The sequence below is a fragment of the Pseudorasbora parva genome, chromosome 13 (genome assembly GCF_024679245.1).
Source record: "Pseudorasbora parva isolate DD20220531a chromosome 13, ASM2467924v1, whole genome shotgun sequence".
NCBI classification, from domain to species: Eukaryota; Metazoa; Chordata; class Actinopteri; order Cypriniformes; family Gobionidae; genus Pseudorasbora; species Pseudorasbora parva.
This window is the reverse complement of record NC_090184.1, coordinates 13,846,517-13,869,769: the sequence shown is the minus strand read 5'-3', so window position 1 is coordinate 13,869,769 and position 23,253 is coordinate 13,846,517. Positions and strand designations below refer to the sequence as shown.

General features: G+C 36.5%; 1 protein-coding gene across 1 annotated transcript in view; it reads right to left on the bottom strand.

Moving 5' to 3' along the window:
- Positions 1-23,253, bottom strand: part of inpp5l (inositol polyphosphate-5-phosphatase L) — a 52,272-nt gene that overhangs the window by 15,452 nt on the left and 13,567 nt on the right. Inside the window, exons 2-5 of the mRNA XM_067413240.1 lie at positions 12,213-12,254; positions 9,519-9,619; positions 8,948-9,035; positions 2,949-3,012 (exon numbers count right to left, since the gene is read on the bottom strand). Of these exons, the coding sequence (XP_067269341.1) occupies positions 2,949-3,012; positions 8,948-9,035; positions 9,519-9,619; positions 12,213-12,254 (295 nt within the window). The remainder of the gene's footprint in view (positions 1-2,948; positions 3,013-8,947; positions 9,036-9,518; positions 9,620-12,212; positions 12,255-23,253) is intronic.

The window sequence follows — 23,253 nt, the reverse complement described above, 5'->3', positions numbered from 1 at the left end:
CTACTTCTTATGCAAATCTCGTGAATCCAAAACACCACGGAAAAAAAAGTGCTTCTCAACATAAACCCAACCGTGACGCAAGCATTTGGGGATCATTTATATGCACATTATACAAATAAAATTTATGAATTAGGTTTTATTTAATTCTATAATTGTCGCTACATGATAAATTAACATAAGCTGATAACATCACTGTTTTCTCCAGAACGACTGTACAGCCAAATCTAATTTTGTTGCAATATTATCCTGTTTGACACTGTGAAGCTGCTTTGACACAATCGTGATTGTAAAAGCGCTATATAAATAAAGTTGATTGATTGATTGATTATATAACAACATTTGCATCTATCCAAACATGTTCATTTTCAGGCGGAAATGACGGAGCGAATCATCAGGTAAAACAAGCTGCTCGCATGGACACACTTCATGTTCCAGGCTGTTCAGGAGACTTTTCTACCCTTCTTACAGATAAAAAATGTCAACAGTCATGGTTGATGTTTATAATCCGATACCACAACAATTTAATTCAAGATCGTTTGTTTGTTCGGCCCATTTCAAGCACGCTTTGCTCAGCGTCTTAAACTGAAGAAAGTGGCAATTACAACTGTATTCCTGCAAGTAGTAAGTAGCGATTTATCCACTTATTGCCTGTTTAAACAATTTCTGATTAAATTCAAAGTTTCTTAGAGAGACAGCATTGTCTAGATAACGCAAGATGCTTACAGTAACAATAGAAAGTACCATACCAAACTAAATAGTGTGTCTAATGACAAAGGGTAATATTATTTTGTATTACAAAATACAACCGTAGATACTTTGCTTAGATTGTTCACTCGATCCTTCTAGCAAACGTCACCTTTTCCACCATATAAGTTAAAACGATAGTCATTTGACAAGGCTATTCATTTTGTAAAAATATAAGTTATATATTTCTATTTTTGAGAACTGAAGTATGGTGTTTCCTATGATGTTTTTGCCTATTTGTATTTCAGATTAGGCTATATCACAGTCACTGCGTGACGTTAGCCTACATTGTGACTAGCGTTATATAAACACGCAATATCATTGGCGAAAATAGACAAGTCTAAAATGTAGGCTGAATGACACACATTAAGCAGAACAACTCAAATGGAGATTGATAAAATGCTTACTTGTTTATTGGTGTTTTCAGATCATCTGCGCGCGAGAGAGAGCTTGCGTGCATATGGTTGCCAGATTGGACATGTTTAGGTAAAACACTGGATAGCATACAGTTTTTTTTCACAGAAAAGCTCTGTTGGGGGATTTAATTACTGAAAATTACTGAACGCAAGCTCTTTCTCGTGTGTGGATGATCTGAAAACACCAATAAACAAGTGAGCTGCATTTTATCAATCTTCATTTGAGATGTTTTGCTTAAAGTGGCATTTAGTCAGTCTGTGATCTGTCAGGACGGTCAGGACTCACGAGCTGAACTGCAGTGAGCTGCTGAAATAAGCCAATCAGAGCAGAGCTCAACATTAAAATTCATGACCCTTCCAAATAAGGCAAAAACAGAGCATTACATCCTAGGGACAATTTCTAGGGTTGTAAATGGACTTGTAAAACTGTATTTGGACAATTTTTGCCCTTAAATATGCCAAATACCCTCTATGTAGATATCAGAGAACAATTTAACTTTGTTAAACAATTTAACATGTCAAATCATTCTAGGGCACCTTTAAATCATTGTATCATTTAACTCAGTTCATTACATAATTTCCTAGAAACTTTTCATCAAACAAACATTTTATTTAGCATTTACAGAGATACTAATAATATATATGTGAATAAAACATGTTGAGAAGCAACACTGTTGCTCAACTCAATTCTATAAATTCACTTGATTTTTAAACTTTCAAACTCTCATTAACGAAAAGCATCCTAGCATTTTTACTTCACGTTATTCATTCGCATTATTTCCAATGGTGATTCTCATTAGTTTTTCATGACTGTAGTTCTGTCAGTTAATACAATGTTTTGTATACAATGCCTTTAAAGAATAAATTAAAGGCAATAAATTCAAAAACTACTATTATTATGTATAAATACTATGGCTGTCTCATCCAAAATAAAAGTTTGTGTTTACATAATACATGTATGCGTACTGTGCATAATTGTGCATATTTGAATACAAGCACATACATATTTAAGAAATACGTGCATGTATATACTGTACTGTATTCATATAATTTATACCATATATAAATATACATATTTTATATATAAATATTTGTAAAGAAATCTTAAATATATACATGCGTATTTATACATAAATAATACTTATTCACAGTACACATGCATATATTATGAAAACACAAACTTTTATTGTGTATGCAATTAATAATTTGGCAAAACTAATAAATTCTATTTAGAATACAATTTAGGGGAAAAAAATATTTTATTGTTACACCATATTTTTCTTTATATTAAAGTACTTCTATTTAATTTATGTACTTAATTGTCATGAAAATACTGTCACAATGCAAAAATCATTATGTTAATGCATGGCATTCAGCCTTCAAATATATCTAAGCATTTCAAATATATTTTATATTTTAAATATATCTAAGCATTCTATTATGCATTTAAAAAAAATCTAAGCTCATCCACAGGTAACAATGTATAATAGAATAGAATGTATGACCAACTGACCCCTCCATACCTTAAAGTTATGAAATAAAATACTCAAAAACATTTTTTACTCACATATTTAATGTCCATTTATTGATTTATTTGCTAAAAAGCCATGCAATGAGCAGGTGGATGCTTAATCAGCTAGTCATTATCGCAAAATAAGTCCCAACATGGTGATCAGGATTTTGCAATCTAGCCTGGGCTTGTTCTTGACAAGTTTCATGAAATTAAACTATAATATTTTATAGTAGTATAAACACTTTAAAGTATGTTTATCTAAATAAAGCTCTTACCATTGAAGTCATATTGTTGGATATTTTTCAGTGACTTGTGGATGAAATACATGCTTCCCAGAGCCTAAAATCAAACAAATCAATCAGTCAAGCAAACAATCATACATGATTTCATGTGATCTAATAATATTCCGAATGAATACTGGGATAATGACCTGACAGCTTAAAGTAATGCACAAGCAGGGGTTAATGGAGATCTTCAATGTCTGGAGAGCTGCTTTGATTTTGATGATGTTGATGATGTACTCACATCATAATCATTAAACCCTGACTTCAAAGACTCTGTTTCTTTTAATTTCCTTCTGTCTGTAAAACAAAACTAACTGATCATATACTTAGTTAGTCCATAGCTTTGTTACCCAAAAAACACCTAGATATGCCCATGCAATCTCTACTGACAAACCTCACACATCCACACTCCTCGTGTTTTCTGACAGCACGCTGAATGAATTTAATGTACTAGCTGCTTGCTCTGGTGAGCGCACATCAATCCAGCTCCGCCGAGATCAATACGGACAGAAAATTAAAACAATCACACAGGGATTAAACACAGGGCCCTGCTGTTGGCCCAACACAAGCCCCATGGATGGCAGAGAAAAATGACCTGCCGTTGAGGGATGTTTTGACATGAAGCATGCCACACCGTAAACACACACAGAGTCATGTTTTCTTCAAAATATCCATCCCAGGAGAAAGAAATAAATCTTGTGAGAGAAATTATGTTCTTTTAATATGACAGTGCTTTCTAGATGACCAGTCTTGAGAGACTGGACATTACAACAGACATATGTGCTACCCAAGCACAACAGCTCCGACGGGGAAAGGAAATTATTGGGACGAATGATGGGAAATTGGACTGGGAAATGATGCAGATTAGATTAACCTTTTTGAGTCTGTTTAGAATTTTATATCACAGTTTAAAAAATGTATAGTAATTATATTGTATTAATAATTTGTTAATACTTTTAATTAGACTATATTATAACAGACGTTATAGATATAAACAGTATACGGAGAGCATTCACAGCGCTTTACTTTTTACACATTTTGTTATGTTACAGCCTTATTCCCCCAAAAATGTCCTCAATTCTACAGTCAATACCCCATAATGACGATGTGAAGGAAGTTTGTTTGAAATCTGTGCACACACCTGTCTATATAAGGTCCCACCCCAGTTAACAGTGCATGTCAGAGAGCAAACCAAGCCATGCAGACCAAAGAATTGTCTGCAGACCTCCAAGACAGGATTGTATCGAGGCACAAATCTGGGGAAGGGTACAGAAATATTTCGGCAGCATTGAAGGGCCCAATGAGCACAATGGTCTCCATCATCCGTAAAATGGAAGAATTTTGTAACCACCAGGACTCTCTAGACCCAATGGCCACTCTGACAGAACTCCAGATTTTTTCTGTGGAGAGAGGAGAAACTTCTAGAAGAACAACCATCTCTGTAGCACTCCACCAATAAGGCCTGTATAGTAGGGTGGCCAGATAGAAGTCACTCCTCAGTAAAAGGCACATGACAGTCCGCTAAAAGGCAACTGAAGGACTCTCAGACTATGAGAAACAAAATTATCTGGTCTAATGAAACAAAGATTGAACTCTTTTGGCCTGAATGGAAAGCGTCATGTCTGAAGGAGACCAGGCACCACTCATCACCTGGCCAATACCATCCCTACAGTGAAGCATGGTGGTGGCAGCATCATGCTGTGGGGATATTTTTAAGCGGCAGGAACTAGGAGATTAGTCAGGATCGAAGAAGGATGAATGCAGTAATGTACAGAGACATCCTTAATGAAAACCTGCTCAAGTATGCTCTGGACCTCAGACTGGGTCGAAGGTTCACCTTCCAACAGGACAACGACCCTAAACACACAGCAAAGATAAAAAAGGAGTGGCTATAGGACAACTTAGTGAATGTCCATGAGTGGCCCAGCCAGAGCTCAGACTTGAACCCAATTGAACATATCTAGAGAGATCTGAAAATGGCTGTGCATTGGCGCTCCCCATTCATCATGATGGAGCTTGAGAGGTCCTGCAAAGAAGAATGGGAGAAACTGCCCAAAAAGGTGTGCCAAGCTTGTAGCATCATACTCAAACAGACTTAAAGGCTGTAATTTGTGTCAAATGCGCTTCAACAAAGTATTGAGCAAGGGTTGTGAATATTTCTTATTACTTCCGTTTTTTTTTTTTTTTTTAAATTTGCAAAGATTTCAAACAAACTTCTTTCACTAAAAAAATTATGATTTGAATCTGTAACATAAAATGTGGAAAAGTGAAGCGCTTTTAAAATTTTATTTTCCTTTCTTTTTTTAAGCAATATTTTTATTCAGCAAGGATGCATTAAATTGATAAAAATGACAGTAAATACATGTATAATGTTACAAAATATTTCAAACAAATGCTGTATCATGTTTTCCATAAAATATAAAACTCTTTAATAATAACAAATGTTTCTAAAGCACCAAATCAGTACAATATAATGATTTCTGAAGGACCATGTGACATTGAGACTGGAATAATAATGCTGAAAATTCATCTTTGCCATCACAGGAATAAGTTACATTTTAAAACAGAAAACAGTTATTTTACATTGTAATAATATTTCAAAATATTACTGTTTTTACTGTTTTTTGTAATTTATGTAATTTTTCACTGCTAGAGGTCACCAATTCAAAACAGTAGTAGCTTGATGATGCGTTGATTTCGCCGTGCCTTCATTACGCCGCAGAAAATCGCTTCTGCTTTCTCTGGTCATGCATATGTGGGGTAACGCAGAGCTGTTATATTACATATTACATTTGAGTGTTTTGAAAGTTATGTTATAATGCTACTCTGTGCGTTCGGTCGGCGGCTACTTTGAGATGCACACTACAGTAAGATACATTGATATTAGGCATTGTAAAACATGGTACTAAATCAAGAAATTGATATAAAAGATGAATGAAAGAGATTTAAACAATAACACTAAATGTGTTGAGCAATATAAAAATAATTAGCTTTTTGTCAATAAATGTATCCAAACAGTTGCTCGCCTGTCTAATAAAAGACATAATATATAATAAAGAGTCTTTGGTGTTGCCATGGTTTCTATAAAATAAAACTGAAAATTGAGGGTAACACAGGTATGATGTCATTGATAGGCGTCACATTGACACGGTCCATGGACTAGAAAAAAATTCTTATTTTTCTGGATTTAAACATTCTTGGAAACATTTCAGATAATGTAAGTACACACATCAACAAAACATATAACACTTCGGATAAACTTTATTGTAAGGTATCATCGTTACAGTGTAATTATTTATTTAAGAACTGAATAATATTAATTAAATACATGTACTTATAGGGTTATGGTAAGTAGAGATTAGTTTAGAATTAGTTGCATGTAATTATGCATAATTTACTGTTATTACTCTTGCAAGTGTTAACCATTGTTCTAGTAATTGTTGGATATTTATATTGTGCCTTTAACACTTTAAAGCTAAAGAACTAAAAGACAATATATTGCTCTAAAGTATCATTCCATACTGTTGACAAGGATCGAGTGTATTTGCAATGAGGCATGGGAAAAGATGGGTCTGTTTGATAAACAAATAACTGTGATGGCATAAAATAATCAAATCTTGCAAAAAACGTGCTGCTTTTTTAATAAAGGTCCTCAATGCACTGCATGAACTCACACACACTCTCACATACACAGCCATCGGCTGTGTAAACACCCACCTTCATTCTCATTTGTCTCACATCATCTGTATTGATTTGTAATTAGTTTTCTGAGGGTTGTGAATCATCGCTTGACTGGAAAGAGAGTGTGTGTGTAAATGCAGAGAGCGTCTGGCACACATCGTACAAATGGTGTTTAGATAAAAAAATCACTTTTAAGTCAATACATTTTTATTAAATGCTGCACTGGCCTGATTGATGAAGATAGGTGTAAAGCTGCAAGTGTGCTGATCTCTCTTTAAGTGTGTGTGTGTGTGTGTGTGTATGCTGTCTGGGGGTCTTGATTAACTTTATTTTTTTCTTTTGACAAAGATGATTTGTATGCATCTATAACATTTTAATATTTGACATACATTTATAATTGGGATCAAAAACTGAATCAGGTGTGGCAAAGGGTCTTTGTAGAGAAAAACTTACTACCCATCCTGCATCAACAAAACAAATACACACTCACTCACTCACTCACTCACTCACACACACGTACACCTTCAGTTTATTTATCATGTTCAGATGAGAGAGGCCTAATCAATAGTTTTAATCTGGAGTTAAACGTATTGACTCGGTCTGCTGCCTGGCCACTCCTGCACATTAACCCAGTCCATCAAGGTACAGACCAAACACATTGTGCACAAACACACAGACAGCACCTCTCACCTGGGTGGGCTGAGGGTTAATACCCTGCCAAACACCAGCAACTTCTCTCTTTTCACAGAAGTTACTTTGAGTAATGAAAGGGGTGCCTCTGGGCTCTGTCTTTGGTCCATCGCTGTTGTTAGACAGCTGGCCAATAATTTACTTAAAGGGTTAGTTCACCCAAAAATAAAATTATGTCATTAATTACTCACCCTTGTGTTGTTCCAAATACGTAAGACCTGCGTTCATCTTCAGAACACAAATCAAGATCATTTTGATGAAATCCGAGAGCTCACTGACCTCTCCATAGACAGCCATTTAATTTTTTGCGCAAAAAACAAACAATCTGTGTCAGACTCCTACGCAGTTCATGTGGCCAGCTCTTGCATTATCATCACACGCATACGTCGTGGTGCTCGTGAGAACATCGTCGGTCAATGGCAAGCCGACATTCTGACGTAGCTCGGACGTATCTTGGAAGTGTTGCACTGTATTTACTACGTCAACAGCGTAGAAGACTGACACAGACGTGAAGAGATTGTTGTATAAAGTTATCTTTGTTTTTTGTGCACAAGTATTCTCATCGCTTCATAACTTTAAGCTTGAACCACTGGAGTCACATGGACTATTTAAACTATGCTTGTACTACCTTTCTGGGTCCTGAAAGTGGTAATTAAATACTTGTCTATGGAGGGGTCAGAGAACTCTCTCGATTTGTGTTCCAAGGATGAACAAATACATTTTTGGGTAACCTACCATTTTTAACAGGTCTTTGTAATTTTCTATTTTAATATGGTCTCCCACTCTATGTTTTATCCAAAATCGGACTGATCATGTGCTTGAGTTCAACTCACTAACTGGCCACAGCATCTTACTGTGGGAAACAATTATCAGTTCTGTCTGTTCCTCACAAAAAACTATTGGATGTCTTCAGAATACTTGTGATATAATATATTGTGCATATAATGTGTAAGTAAGCTATTTTCTGTAAATGTGCAAGACTCCCAATTCATTAGCGACTATAAATAAAAAACCTAGAAGAAAAACAAAGTGCCGTAAACAGCAAAACTATTTGCACTACAAACCAGTTTGGTTATGTGATGCTATTATAAATTAAAATTACATGATAACAGATACCATTTTGCAATGTCCAGCAGCACAATGGACTGTTTTTGTCCAGCTCAAATAACCAGAAGCGAATGATGCCTCGCACATTCAATGTTACATTAAAGGCGGATAGTCTACTATTATTGTGCCTCTTCCCCTTTTTTGCACCTGTCCTCATTCACTTATACTATGAAAATATTTATTTATTTTATATATTTATTTGTATATATATTAGGTTAAATGATAACATAATTTACATTTTAAATTGTCTATCACTTTAACTTTGAGGCAATGCTGTGAGTATAGATAGCACTAGAACACACAGGAAGGTGAGTAAGGTCAGTTTTGGAAGACTAATCTTAAAATGGTTGTAGAGCTCCATCTAGTGGACATCCAAACCAACCATCACAGCACTGATGTTGCAAGAAGCAACACATTCAGAGATTGCATGACAGTTCAGCTTATTTCCCTTGATCTAAATCACCAAGGAAACAAGTGAAAATTTCAGATATTTCAACAACTGTATCACTCACCGTGAAACTGTCCACAGCCTTGAAATGACTGTCTACATAGACACAAACTCTGTCGAAGTCTGCCATCTCAGAACTGGACTCTATGGTCCTATAATCAGAAGAAAAATACAATATATTTTTTGCATATATAGGAACAATAAATCCTTTGTAATTTAGTAACAATCTGTTGAATACACTGCTGTCACATCCACCCAAAAAGCACTGAAAAAAAATGCTATCACATTATTGGGATATTTCTAGATATGATGCAACAATTCATCCATGTATTCCATGGGTGGGGAAAGTTGATCCAGAAGGGCCACTCTCTTGCAGAGTTTGGCTTCAACCCTAATCAAACACACCTGAAGCTAATCAAGGTCTTCAGAATTACTAAAGTTACAGGCAGGTGAGTGTTTTTGTTCAGGGTTGGAGCTAAACTCTGCAAGAGAGTGGCCCTTCTGGATCAACGTTCCCCACCCCAGATGTATACCATGGTATATAAACTCGGTAATCAATGGTCTGGTACCATCTGACACTGACATTGTGCCAATAAGCTGACTCATTTATGGCACACAATTTGCCATATCCTCACCAGAAAAAGTTCTCTGCATGGCCCATGTTCACCATGTAGTCCTTTCCACCAACTTCCTGAAAGTGCAGAGCGATGAAGCGTGGCTTGTACATGTGGACCGCCTAAGATGATAAAATTGACATTAGACATACAATTCATTCACTAGTGTTTATCACTGAATTAATTAAATTGATAAAATCACAAGAATAATATTAAAGGGGTGGTTCCGTGTTTTTTTTCTACGCTTGGTTGTGTTTATGGGGCGCAGTATAACAGGTCTTAATACTTCTTTTTTTTTTTAAACAGCGTATTTTTATTTTATTTTACCTTTATTCCACACCACTGTCTCCACTGTCCTTTGAACGGCTCGTTTGCTTCCTGCTTCTATAAAGCCCATCCCTCCAAAAAACGCAATGGTCTTAGATTGGTTAGATGGCCAAATGTAGTTTCATGTATTTTTATTGGCTGAAGTGCCAAGCACAGGTTGTCCGGAAACGCCACGCCCCTTACCATTACGGGCAGAAGTCACATCTGCGGTGACTAGCAGGGGTTTATGATGTCACCAACCCGGGAAGAAGCTCTTTGTAGTCCAAACCGGCCATTTTTCAGTTTGCATTGAATTTTCAGCGCTGTAACTTTGCAGATATTGTTTATGCTCAAGCAGCAACATTACAAACTAAAGTTAAAAAAGTGAAATCGCATGCAACCACCCCTTTAAAAAATATATTTCAAATAAAAGTAGCTACTGTACTGTCACGTAGGTGTAGAATTTATATAATAGCACCTAACCCAAAAAGGACTAACAATTAGAATGTAGCATACGATTTAAGGAAAGTCAACATTGTTCTGACATTAATAGTTTGTGTAGCACATTTCAACATGGATATTTTTTTGTAAATTGTTATAGAAAAATATATTGAGGCAAGTGTATTTTAAATTTTAAGGTGGGGTAGCTAAGAATGATCTAAAACAATTTTGCCCAAATTTCTTTAAACTTTCTTTATATGTCAATACATAATTAAAATGTAAGTACTCTGAAAAAGAGAGTATAAAAATCAAGTGATTCTAGACTTTTTAATCTGCAATAAACGACGCTCATTATTTTCGTTCGGGACGAAACAAGCGATTGGCTTGGGCGACTGCCATTCTCTCTCGCTACCATAGCGACCACCGCTTTCGCTACAGGTTCTGCCCACACATGCGCGCACCCCTAGAAAGAGCAAAAGCATTCAAAATGCACGGTGCCAGGTTTTGCAGTCAGCGAAGGCAAACAATGCAAAAAAAAGGAAGACACTAGGCCTACATGTAAAGTCACTACAATGCATAAAAAGTCTTTGGATAAACAAAGAAATCAAACGATGGTGAGAACTGAGGGACCTTAAGGGACTGAAAAACGACTCATTGCTGGCTGTATTTCTGCTGGACAGGTAATCTTTCATTTTGATTATACATTTTTTTGGTTTATGTTTTCATGAAGCATGTATCAAGAGCACATGTAGCTGCCTTACAATATTACAATATTATACACTTAGAGATGATAAATACTCAATGTGCTTAGTTCAAGTTGATCGCTGTTGTGTTGAATTTTGCAAAATTTAACTTTAGATAACAAAATGCATGTGTAAAAGCTAGTCCACCGCATCCAGGAACTTTTTTTTAGAACTAAGTTAGCTTTAGCTACTACTAATCAACAACGCTTTCATCATTGAAACTCTTACATGCAAAACACAGTATATGTTATGAATCTTACACAAAATTCATCTTCATCACACTATAACTGATGTTATTGGGAAAAGTTTTTTTATCAATGCTACTCGTTTTTAGCCTTGCCTTATAAATATAACTAGCTTGTTACCGAATTAAACAAAAATATATTTTAAACTTTACCAGTATCGGTATTCGAGCTTGATAGTGAGTACTAAAAGACTCTTATTTGTTTATATTCATACTGATAAAGTTAGATGTTTTATTACATGTGATTCTGACATGATGTCACTACATGCACACTGCTCATCTCAGGTAAATAATGCATCTTCCAACTGAGCGGTTGGTGTAGCGAGTTCATGTATTTTGGGGGCGTGGCTTTGGAAAGAGGCCAGAAGGGAGAAGGTGGAGTGAATGGAAATAATGAGCTGTCTTTAAAACAGTTGTGAGAGGTCTACAGACACTCACATTTTATACTTTCTTTTTTAGAGTACTTACATTTTAATTATGTATTGATATATTAAGAACGTTTAAACAAATTTGGACAAAAAAGTTTTTTAACCAATTCTTACCTACCCTACCTTTAACTTACTTTTTTTTATTGCTATCTTTGATAATTAAGTTGCACAAACAATGTTACCAGGCAAAAAGACGACCAAAGACAATTCAAATATAAGGTAACAGATTTTGTATGCATTAGATGCAGAGATTTTGTAGTAGGAAAATCTGTGATTCAACTTTTGTTCACAACGTGACAACAGCATGATTTTATGGTGTACCAAAGACAGGTTGTATAAATGAGGCAAACACCTTTAGGTTCACAGTGACTGTTTAACAGAGTAAAGTTCACTCTGCAAAGGTGTGTATGTGTGTTTATAACATGTTTAAACAGATGGAGAGCTCTGACAAAGAGATGTCCGTGTGACTTAAAACAGTAAAGAGCTTGTGCTGTTTAGTTTTTTCACTATTATACATTATAGCATCAGATGTGAGCGTATGGATGAAACTCACCGTGAAGAACTCTCGCAGCCAGTCTCCTTCAATCTCACCCACCTGAGGAAAAGAACCAGATTTCCCTGTTAGGCCACTTTTATAATACTAATAACATGGTCAAGTAATAACCTCTGCTTTAAGCTTTGAACTGCATTGTGGATTACATTTACTGGGGGATGGATCTCATTTCAATTCAGAGCATTCAAACAGCTGAGGTATCAAGTTTGAGGGATTTGATTGCCATTGCAGGCATTTCTGCCACTGAAGGTCTTTATCAAATCTCATAGAGGCATTACGATTGATTATGTGCAGTAAAAGTGCTCTCAAACAGACAGACAGATAGACTTGAGGTGTGTTATGCACTTTGCACAACTGCTTTGTTTTTCACTGCTGAATTTTAATTGATAATAAAACAATAAAGCAGCTGTAAAGTGATATATATGTCATGAAGAGTCTGAATGTTGTCACCCATCCGTTGGGTAAAAGTACAATATATCCCTCCCATTAGATTATAGAGTTACTCTTACCCCTTTACCAAACTGGACAAGAATAAATGGACATAATAAAAAATATAATATCACAAAGAAGATTATTGTATATGCAGCATATGCTGTTCACAGAACAGATGTCTCACTCCATCCTAAAATGAAGCTATTGTGTGTTAGAAAGAAAACAAGGATTTTGAACAAAGAAAAACATTACATTAAAACAAGTGTATGAATAATTTATGAACTGAAAGCAAAAACCATTTAAAGTGTGTGTGTATGTGTATTGGCGGAAAATATTATTCAACATTTATTTGGTTAAGAGCAAGTACCAAGACTACTGCCAATACATGCACATGTAATATACATGAAATAACACCCATAGCAGATCTATACAGGTGGAGCTGGGGAAGGTGGAGGGTGTTTCTGAAGAGCGCTGTAAACTGCTAACAGTAAAACTACCTGTATTTAAGCGTTGAGCCACAGCTCATTGGCTGCTGATGCAAGAGCAACCAATCAGATGTGCTAGGTCGATGACAATGCGATTGCTAACAAATGAGTAAAACACCTATCAGCTTGCGGCATCTAGAGTTTCATGCAAGAACTTAGTGTATGTCCTTTTACTCATTTTATTTGATCTATCCTGAATAATGTCTTTCAGAAGAAATTAGAGAAATAAGTTTACATAAAGACATTTAAAAGGGTGGTTCTTGTGACCAGACTAAAATTAAACTTTTGGCTGAGAGCCAAAAGTTTGAGGCAGTCTCCATGGAATAAAGGCGTGCGCACAGTATAGCTGCGTTTCCACCGTGGGAACTTTCCCCATGATCTAGGGACTTTGGGGTGGTACTCTGTGTGTTTTGACCGCATGAACTGGGGTCTTAATTAAGTTCCAGGTAAAAATGGCCCCCTTAAAATGGCTCTGCTTGTGAGGTAGTAGAGGAACTTTGGGGGGTGGGACTTGGGTGCTGAACATGCTGATTGGTTAACGCTTTTTACGCATTTTATTTCAACCTAAAAGTCTGTTGTGGTGCGTGGAGTCAAAGTTTCAGTGGAAATGGGGCTTTTGTGTATAATTTCTTCTGAAGATCTGTGACCTGCCACTGTAAGTTATGAATAGCAGAAATGACTTGCATTTTGGAGGTTAGACAAAGATTTATGATTGACTTGACAAAGCCGGCAGCATGAAGCTCTAGGGCATGAAATAGGTTCAGGAAGGAGCAAAGATATTTCAGTTATGACGGTTGAAAATGAGAATAACGTATCTCAGAAGTGTGATATCTCTTAGTACATTTACAGGTATTTCAAGTAGTCCCTTGTTAAAAAGAATACTTTTAAAAACTGGCAATGTATGTTTTTGGACACTTAACTGCATGTTAATTGTGATTAAATGAAAATTTATTATAGTGTAAACTGATAATAAGTTATTCAATATTACATTTATTATCTTAATGGGTCAAAAAAAGCAATTTCAGCTAATTGCATTTATTATCAGTTTACACTATATTTAATGTTTTCCTTTTGTGTAATGTATCTGTTTGTGCATGTATAATATCTGCATGTTATAAAGCTTAAAGTCGTCTACAAAAGGATTTATTCTATCCAACAGAGAAATTTCAATGCGAAAGCAAATCCCCCTTTCTTTAGCCATCTGCTGAAAATGGATGAAATTAAACAATATGTAGTTTAATTGTATTTTTAATGCTGTTCCTGAGCTATGCAACCCAAAAGTTAGCTTGTCTACGGCTTCCTACACTTGGAATACAACACCTTTACACACCTAAATAAACAAGAAATATACTTCAGTATAAAATTGTTTTTTATTTTGTCACTTCCGGACATAAAGTTGTTACAGTGAAGATGACAAATTAAACCGTTGTTATAAAACATAACATATCTGAAAGGTAAGAGTTACAGGATAAAAACATACCACTGTAAAACGTTCGGCTCAAGTTGTGCCTGCAAAATTGATTCAGAACTGCTTGATCATCTGCATTTTCAGAAACTAACTCAGACTCAAACTACCGTAATACGGTAATAAAGACCGCATTATTAAATGTGATTAAAATAGCTTTAGAAGCCTTAAAACAAAAAAAACGCAATTATGGTAAAGTGGCCTTTGTTTTCCGACACATGCTTGAGGTGTTTGGCCAATCAACACACACCGGATTAGTTGACCAATTAGAGCTCTTTGAGCTTTTCGGAAGGTGGGCTTTGCAGAAATTAGAGTGTTTCAAACAGGCTGGCAATAACGTACAGTACAAGAGGTACTGCAATATCGTATAGTACAAGAGGTACTGCAATATCGTACAGTACAAGAGGTACTGCAATAACGTACAGTACAAGAGGTACTGCAATAACGTACAGTACAAGAGGTACTGCAATAACGTACAGTACAAGAGGTACTGCAATAACGTACAGTACAAGAGGTACTGCAATAACGTACAGTACAGAGGTATTGCAATAACGTACAGTACAAGAGGTACTGCAATAACGTACAGTACAAGAGGTACTGCAATAACGTACAGTACAAGAGGTACTGCAATAACGTACAGTACAAGAGGTACTGCAATAACGTACAGTACAAGAGGTACTGCAATATCGTACAGTACAAGAGGTACTGCAATATCGTACAGTACAAGAGGAACTGCAATAACGTACAGTACAAGAGGTACTGCAATATCGTACAGTACAAGAGGTACTGCAATATCGTACAGTACAAGAGGTACTGCAATATCGTACAGTACAAGAGGTACTGCAATAATGTACAGTATGTGGTTTTTGAACCTTAAAGCATGTTTATCTATTATTTTACACCCAACAAACAAAGTAATGAACTTCATATGACCCCAAGTACAATTATGTTGCCTTTTATTTCATTATTATATTTTCTGTAAGACAGGTACAGTTTATATATATATATATATATATATATATATATATATATATATATATATATATATATATATATATATATATATATATACTACAAGTTTCCAGTACTTATTTATTTTGCATTGTTTTACATGTACTGTGCTCTACAATGTGATAATTAATATAGTAATGTTACTACATTATTTTTGGTTACTTTCCAACATTATGAAATTAGCCACAATATATAATAAAGCTTTGTGATTGAATAGCGATCCAATTCTGCCCGAAACTGCAGGTTATGTGAAGGTCTTAAATAATGGCTACTAACTATTTAAAGGATTAGTATACAGTATAGTATACACAGTGTGAAAAGAGATAGTAATGCTACCCATTACTTTCCAAAAAATGTAGTGTGAGTAAAAATTACTTGTCCAAAAAACTAATTAAGTAAGAGTATAAGAGCAGCTTATTTAAAAGTACTCATGAGTGGTAAGCTGCAGATTCTAACCCCTTATATACAAAATGTAGAGAATGAATAATAACTATAATCCAACTGTTTTAAATACTTTTTCAAATACACCAAAACAACAATTTGATGTTAATTTCAGTACCAATAAGCATTTTAGAACGGCCTTAACACATCCTAACCTAAACTGTTATCCTGTTATCATGGCTATCAAAATCCAGTGTTCTGTATTTTGCGTACGTGAGTTTTTGTTGTAGATGGCTATTGCGGCACGATTAGCTAGAATGCCATACAAAACCAACCCATTGGGCCACTGAATCTGCTTAACGACAACAGTTGGGGAAACAGCCTTAGTCCTAATGGGTTGTTATCATGGCTATCAAAATCCAGTGTTCGGTATTTTGCGTACGTGAGTTTTTTGTTGTAGGTGGCTATTGTAGATGGCTATAAAAAATAAATAAAAAAATTGTGTACTGTGCTAATTAATTGAGATTTCTTACAGCTCTTACAGGTTGTTGGCCTTGTTTGTTTCATTGCTTCTATTGCTCTCCCCTTTTTTGTAAGTCGCTTTGGATAAAAGCGTCTGCTAAATGATTAAATGTAAATGTAAACTCATCAAGGGTCAACAAGCTGCCAACGGCTGGAGGATTCGTGTGAGGGACAGAACGCACGTCTCTATTCACCTTTTTCCTGATGAGCCTACAGCGTTTATGGTAAAAATGGGAAGAACTTCCGCTTTGGGGAACTTCCACTCAAAAAGACTGAAACAAGGTTGCACTACCTAATCCTCATCAGCCGGTTTGACAGCATTTCCCTGATGTTTTAATTTTCAGACATCCTAAGAATGTAACACTTGGTATTTTGATGAGATATGGTATCACAAGAATATCTGTGGCGAGAGCTCTTTTCAGTCTGCTGCATTATTTTCCTCATGATAATTTTTTTCTTCTTCTTTGTATATTTCACTGTAACAGCATGCCAAAAGATATACACCGCACATTTGTGGTCTGCTCTCCTTATTTAATTATGATATATCCCATAATCCCAATTAGCAGGACATTTCTAAAGCATGTATATACAGTATTTGTTATCTGGCAAAATGACAGAAAACACTTTATAAATATTAATGAACATTTTTGATTAAGGCAACCTAAATTGAATAATAATTATTACTACAGTGATATTTAACACATCTGTAATATAGCTTGTGGAGGTATCCATGGTCTGTTGTCGTAATTTGTTAATGCATTTACATTTCCTTTTAATGTTTGATGGTTGAAGGGTGAGTAGATTAATGTCACTTCATTCATTGTACAATGTACACAGTTACAGTTTAACGGAAGTTACTTCCATAATTTACGCAAAGCATCGTGGGTCGTAGGAAAATGCTGGATATGCGAGTGGGAATTGCACACATAATGAATACAGACCTTGCGGGAGTTATTAACATTGTATGCAATGCTCGGAACCTCGCTCAAAATTCCAGCTCCGTTCAGTTGGTAAGCAGAAATCTGAAATTTATCTTAACATGATTCTTCACATTAGAAGAAGAAGCTGATATCTAATTTGAAGTCACTGATTATTCCCTCTCTATCCAATCATCTTGATGGATAAAAATAAAATTAAAACAAGAAATGAGCCAAGTCAAAATTGGCATAATATTTAGTGTTCTTATAATGGTCTTAACCATTTTAATCACAAATCACTGGTCAGGAAATTAGCAAGAATCGCACAAATACTGCAGACATCTGTATGACTGTAAAACCCTGGTCTTCCCCTTTGTTTTCTTGAAATGTTTAAGCCATCTGGGTAAACTTGCAGACAGCTTTTTACAAGTAGAGTCAGTGTTGTTCCACTCATGTTGATGATGGCTTCAAACTTATCATAAGTAGTTGTAAAATGTCTCCCAGTTAGCATGAGTTTAATGTAGGAACAAATATTTACTATAGTGTTCAAATCTGGTCTGATGTACTTGTCCTCAAGCTACACTCTCAGAAAAAAGGTACACGGCTGTCACTGGGGCGGTACCCTAAGGTACAAAAGTGAAAAGGTACATCTTTGTACCTTACTCACCCCTAAATGGTACATGTTAGTACCTTAAAAGGTACATATCAGTACTTTAAGAGTGCGTATTAGTACCTTAAAGGTACAGAGTAGTACCTTTTAGGTACATGTTAGTACCTTTTGGGTTTTGTACCTTAGGGTACCGCCCCAGTGACAGCAATGTACCTTTTTTTCTGACAGTGTACTTCTTGGTTGTGTGTGCAATGTGTGGGCAGGGACATATCTAAAAAATAACATCTGATCATTCCTCTTTGGACAACAACTTTTCAATTGTGAGAAGCAAGACATTCTGCAATATTCTCCTGTACTCCAAAGCATTAAAGTGGCCCTATTATGTTTTTTTCTTCTTCTTAGGCCCCGTCCACACGGAGACGTGTTTAGCTGTATACGTATAAATTTTGTACCGTATCAGCGTTTCGTCCACACGGATCTGGCGTTTTAGAAGCATGAATCCGATATTTTTCGAAACCGGGTCCCAAAGTGGATAAATCTGAAAACGATCATCTTCCGTTTTCGTGTGTACAGCGAATCCATATATTTTCTGAAACGGTGATGTCATCACACTACGTCCAGCACGGTGAAAAAGTTAAGGGATACAACTACGGGCACTGGGCTTGCGCACATCAATATCGCGTCATTTAATTAACGCATCTGCATTATTGTAAGGGTATGTTTTGGGTTGGGGTAGGTGTAGGCATTAATAAAACACATCTGTTAAGTAGCAAATGTATTTATTGTTATTTTATTGTGATATTTTGCCTCACCTCCGACCACTGCTATACCCCTGCTAGCCACAACTCTTCTTCTCCGTTTTTAGTGTATTTCTGTGGCAGAATTACAGCGCCACACACTGGCCTGGCATGCAAACTACATCGTTTTTAGTCAGTTTTCGCAATCTCGTGTGGACGCAGATATTTCTTGAAACGAGGAAAAAAAAGATCGGATTGGGAAAGCGCTGGCTTCGTGTGGACGGGGCCTTATATTCCCTTTCATGCAGTAATATAAGCTGTTTGTGACTGTGAATGTTCTGCAAAATTGTAAAGTCAAAAATGCCTGATAAATAAAGTTATTGTCACCTTTATTTATATAGTGCTTTTTACAATGTTTGTTTCAAAGCAGCTTCACAGTGTTAACAGGAAAATAATGCAACGGAATTTGATTCGGCTGTACAGCCGCTCTGGAGAAAACAGTGATGTCATACAGCTCATTTCAGTTATCATATAGTGTCAAAGATGGCAGATCAGTAATATAGTTGAATTTTAAGTGTCCCCAACTGAGCAAGCCAAAAGCCAAAGGCAACTGTGGCAAGGAACCAAAACAACTTCAGGGCCAGAGTGGAGGAAAAAACCTTGGGGAAAAACCAGGCTGAGTCGGGGTGCCAATTGTCTCCCAAAAGAAAGAATTGACTCTGAACTGCCTAAACGAGACATTTGTATTTTGAATCCCGCTGGGTGATGGTTCTGCATCTCTACATTTGCATAATGCCTGCCAATGTTGTATATTGTCTGCTCGTAAACAACTTGACCTTAAAGAGGTCATATAATGGTACATGCACTTTTGCAAGCTGATTGTATGGAAATGTGTGTTGGCAGTGCCTGTACACAACCATCCTATAATGATAAAAATCCATCAAGTGTTTTTCACACGATCGGACGCCCCTCCCACGACTGACAAGCTGCGTTTCATCTTAGACCCGCCCTGCGTGAGCTCAAGCTGTCGTCGTTACCATAGACATCATATAAGTTTCAAATATATATGATGTCCATGGTCTAGAGTGCGGATCGGGCTGCATTTTTCTGTCCGAGCCCCGCCCACGTCTGACAGAGCAGTACCCGAATCCGACCCGAGCCCGACAGGCATTAAGATATCTATGGCCGAGCCCGACCCGAGCCCAACAGTTAAAATCTTTTTCCCTCATATACTAATGACACATGTAGCTACGTTTGTTTGTGTGGAAAGCCCGCTTTTATTAAGCAACTGTAGGAAGGCATTCTGAAATGTTTACAGACGAGGGCATCAGCACGCACATGGGGCATCAAACATTACACAGAGCCCAATCAAATAGCCAACTGAAATGAAATGAACAAAGGTCTACTAAAAATGGCCCAAGCTAACAGAACAAAACATTAACGTAACACAATTGAAATGCTTATTGAACTGAAAGTCTATCTATTTAATCTATTTAATAAATAGATTAAAAGATCTATTTAATAAATCTCTCCATCAAAGTTTAGGCTAATCAAGGTTTTATGCAGAAAAAGGATTGCATCATCAATAGATGGCTTCAAGGCTGTCCTCCTCTTCTCGACGGTCCAGCCAGCAGCGCTGAAGTTCATTGCTACTGCTGCTGGCTGGAATGACAAGGATGCCGCGGGCGATATGCACGCACGTGTTGCGCGTTGTTGTCACAGCGACATACCGGTAAACAAATTTCCGCACACAGGAAGACGGATGTAAGGGTAATATTTTACATTTATTTTAATCACAAAAACAAACCGTGTACCCTCGGGACCCGTCGAGCTTGGGTCGGGTATCCATCCTCTACTATGGTTGTTACAGTCCGCCATTGTATAAGTAGAGACGCTGGGCGATTGTAGGTGTCTGTTCTTGGGTGTAATAATGAACACAGCAGTCATTCTGATGTTCCTAAATCCGAACATTTAATTCAGCTGCTCCTGAATAAAGATCTGTACCAGCTCTTCGTGTTTATGCTGCCCCTCCACAAGAAGTTGAAACGCTTCACGATAAACTGCAGCTAAACTTTACAGGGTAACGTTAAATTACGGCATGCTTTCTATGTATGATGTTTTCAATATAATTCATAATCCCACGTTTATAATGAACAACACGTTATGGTTATTGTGTTATTACAAACTGTGTACGCTGGTTTTAAAGTTAACGTGGATGTGGTAAGTTAACACTAAGCTTAATTATGCAGATGGTTTATAAAGGTGTCTGTTACTGACTAAAAATAAATCGTGTTGTAACAGTTATTACAATGCATAGATAACATTACGTATCACTGACAAACCGACATTAAAAGAAAAAAAGGTTTTATTGGCCTTGGTGTAACATCAATCTGTCAATGAACTAATCAGTAAACACATAGCATTCGCGCTAACATTACCCTGCCAGATAGATCAAAGTGACATTACGTTAACCAACCATTCAGAAACGTCCTGTTTAGCCTTAAATGTCGAATTTCGTTGGAGCTGTCTGTGGCAAGCAGCAAGGCGAGGGACCGTGAGAGTGGGCCGGTGGTGAGTGATAATGAGCGCCAGCTGCGCAACACACCGGACTCGTCTCACCACGGCGGAGTGACGGGAGTATAAAAGGAGGAACAAAGACAGTGGAAGACGAGAGATAACCAGGCCTGGACTTTACGTTGAGTTTTTGTTTATGTTTTGTTATGTGTTTGCAGGCACTTGTCCGTGAGGGGCTGCCCGTGTTTACTTTCGTTGTGTTTATTTAATAAAAGTTGTTGAATGTTCGCCGGTTCCCGCCTCCTTCCTTCCCATCTACGAACTGCGTTTCACTGTCATCTTGTTCCATATTTTTTTTTAAAACAGCTTCTACAGGGCGATAGTGTAAGATACAAGTTAATGGAGCCTTTTATACATTGTCGTGTTTCTTTAGAAATAAACAATGGACAAATGGAGTCTTTAAATGCCTCAGATGTAAAGTTATTCACTGTCAAAATGACGCAAAAATGAATGGGAGTCAATGGGATGCTAACAGCAGGTGATGGCTTGGTTAGCAATGGCCGCCCATATGGGTGGTACGCTTTCCGAGTGCTAGATTACCCCCTTGGCCGCCCCTCTGTCATTCTTCATTTAAAGGGGTATGCACCGAAATGGCTTGGTGAAAACAGAGCTGTTTTTGACCAGGTAAAATGAGTGCTTTCTTACAATACTAATGAGAGTGTTTAATTAGAGTATATTACAAAGTTTTCATTTAGACACTAAAGAATCACATAATCATAAAAATGGCATTAAGAATCATAAAAATGGCATTATATGACCCCTTTAAACTTGACTTTTCACATTGAAATAGTTTACTGATACCAACAGCTAAAGATGACACCTCATTATGACCCCACACAATGACACCTCTTCCTCCATGTTCCAATGTGTTAGAGAGGCATTTGTTAAATTTCACACTAAGCTTACGATCAAGGGTGTAGCCATCTTTGCAGAACTGAGGGGGACAGAAATGTCAAAAATACTTTGTCTAAATTTGTGACAGATTTATTTTATCTCATCTCTTGATTTTAATTCAGTAAGATATCAAATGCACTACTGAACATTAAATGTGGGATAAGTGCTATTTCTAGGCCTGTCACGATAACAAATTTTGCTGGACAAGAATGACAATTGGCCAAGAAATTGTTGCGATAAACGATAATATTGTCGTTCTGAGACCATTTTCATCTAAAATAATGATAATGGCATAAAAATGCAGGTAAACCTTTCAAAGATCAATAAACTTTATTTTCTAAAGACTACTTAACACTAAAAATGGAAAACATTTTAAATAACCACAATAAATGAACAAAACAACCAAAAACAATAAAAGCATGGACTCTCAGTCTGTTTAAAAAAATGCATTTAAATAAGAACCAAAAACAATAAATAAAATGGATAAAAACTGCAACGGATGATTGTGTTTTAGGTGCATATTAGGGACGACACGGTTCACAAAACCCACGGTTCGGTTCGTATCATGGTTTTAGGGTCACGGTTTTCCGTTCTGTACGGTTCTTGTTGTTATTTTTCTTTTAATCCAGAAATGTACTGCAGCATATGATATATTAATTATCCACAATTTAGGATACAGTATTTTTTTTAAAATTATATCATAGCCTAATCATGCACAAACTGAATTTGACCATCTCTGAGGAAAGTGATATTTTGATATAGCAAGAGAGAAGAACATTGATGACATGCTTTTCATTTATTTGGCAAAAAAAGGAGAATGTGTCTTGCTATCTCTAGAGGAACTTTTGTGCCTTTTTAGCACACAAAGATTGAACTGAAGAATTAACTTGCGTTTATAAAACTTCAGTGTAGCTTTAAGCATCGTTTATACACGACGCGTCCGCTCGAGCGCAAGGATGCGCGCGGCAAAAATGACGTTGCGCGAGACCCCATTTTGCTTGCCGTTGTGCACG